This window comes from Rhagoletis pomonella, unplaced genomic scaffold (assembly GCF_013731165.1).
Source record: "Rhagoletis pomonella isolate Grant_MI unplaced genomic scaffold, Rhpom_1.0 Rhpom_scaffold_07814, whole genome shotgun sequence".
Classification (NCBI taxonomy): Eukaryota; Metazoa; Arthropoda; class Insecta; order Diptera; family Tephritidae; genus Rhagoletis; species Rhagoletis pomonella.
Window position 1 is genome coordinate 1 of NW_023466341.1, and position 1,613 is coordinate 1,613.

The window sequence follows — 1,613 nt, forward strand, 5'->3', positions numbered from 1 at the left end:
TCCCTATTTACCTTCTCGCCATTTATTTTCTGTGCTAAATACGCTTAATTATTTTCTTATTCACGTCACATATCGCCACGATTACTCAATACTCGTTTTTTAACAAACCATAGGGAAGACTAGTCAAGTATTGAGCTGGTAAGTGATCGCTTGACTGATTGATATGGTGACATATAGGCAAAGTGTTAATGTTACAAATGTTTTGATTATTTTTTAGTATTTATATAGTAGTCACTTGCAGTTCCCTTGAAAATTCTGAATATTGGCTCCAGCTCATCGGCACGGGCGTTGGCCGGCATTGGCGGTTACCGCAGACGCTGACAACAGAATTGGCAGAAATTCTAGCAAATTGTCAGCTGCGTTTGATATAAATACATATCTACGTAAACAAATGAGCATGATTTTAATATATATATATATATATATTTTTAATTTTGAGGATACGCTGTGAATTTTTAATTGCTGTAATGATTAGTGTATCAACTCAAGCAAGTGACCAACATCGAAAAGCCAACAATGGCTAAAAAAGGGTTACAAATTAAAAAAAAAAAATTATATTTTCTGTGAAAATTTTCACATATAAATTGCGTGAAGCTTAGTAGAATTGTCATCAGTTGTTTTAGAACAGCTTACAGTAGTCAATCCTACAGATACAATAACACACAATACGCGTTCAAAAATGTTTAAATTCGTAAGTAAAAAAATTTTATATTTTTAATTTTCAAAATTTTTTCAATTTATCCCCTTCAATTCTTTTGCAGCTGGCCATCTGCTTGTTCGCCATGTTCGCTTGCGCCGCCGCCAAGCCAGCTGTAGTCGCCGCACCAGTGGCCTACACCGCCGCTTATACTTCACCTTATGTGGCTGCCTCGCCATACACCGCCGCCTACACAGCCGCTTATACTTCACCTTACGCCGCCTACACGTATCCTTATGCTTCTGCCTACAGCTATCCATATGCTACTGCTTTCCTGCGTTAATGTTTAAACAGACGTTTAACAGTGGCTTTACTTAAGGAATATATGCGATGACACATTTTTATGGACTTGATTAGCTTTGTTTTGTTATACATATGTATTGTTGCTTTGTTTTTATAACTTATACTTTTTTCGGCTTTATCTGTACTATTTTGTAAGTTGTCTTCTTAATTCTACGCGTCCCTTCAATGTTTCCATGCAAAATAAAATGAATATAAAAAACTAAAAAAAAAAAGAAATAAATAAATAAAAGCTTTAATTCATAAAATAAAAAAATGTTTGATTCTTTTAATTTATTTTATTTTATACATACATACATATAGCAGAAAAAGTCAGGATCATTCAAAGTTCTGGTCAAGGAAAATAATTCTATAGTCTTAAATAACAAAATGCCAAGTTCTGCAGCCAAGTAAAACATACGGTTCTATCTTATAATTTTTTTTTTTTGATTTGCTTAAAATGTATTAAAAACAAGGTGCATATCTCAGGATATCCTTTCAAGAAGCTTCATACCAAAAGAAGTGACAAGGAATTATGGCGTCTCCTTTCTACAAAAAATGTTGCCTTTTCATTGCCCTCTCCTTAGTATTTATGCGTTACAAGTCTTTCATGTCTACTCCAGATAGATGACTCACT

General features: G+C 33.8%; 1 protein-coding gene across 1 annotated transcript; it reads left to right on the forward strand.

Annotated features, from left to right (window-relative positions):
• The first annotated feature begins 582 nt into the window (after positions 1–582).
• LOC118755889 lies at positions 583–1,181 on the forward strand. Its single transcript, XM_036490693.1, has 2 exons — positions 583–691; positions 762–1,181. Exons 1-2 carry the CDS (start codon positions 680–682, stop codon positions 978–980), a joined length of 231 nt encoding a protein of 76 aa, XP_036346586.1. The 5' UTR covers positions 583–679; the 3' UTR covers positions 981–1,181.
• The last annotated feature ends 432 nt before the right edge of the window (positions 1,182–1,613 follow it).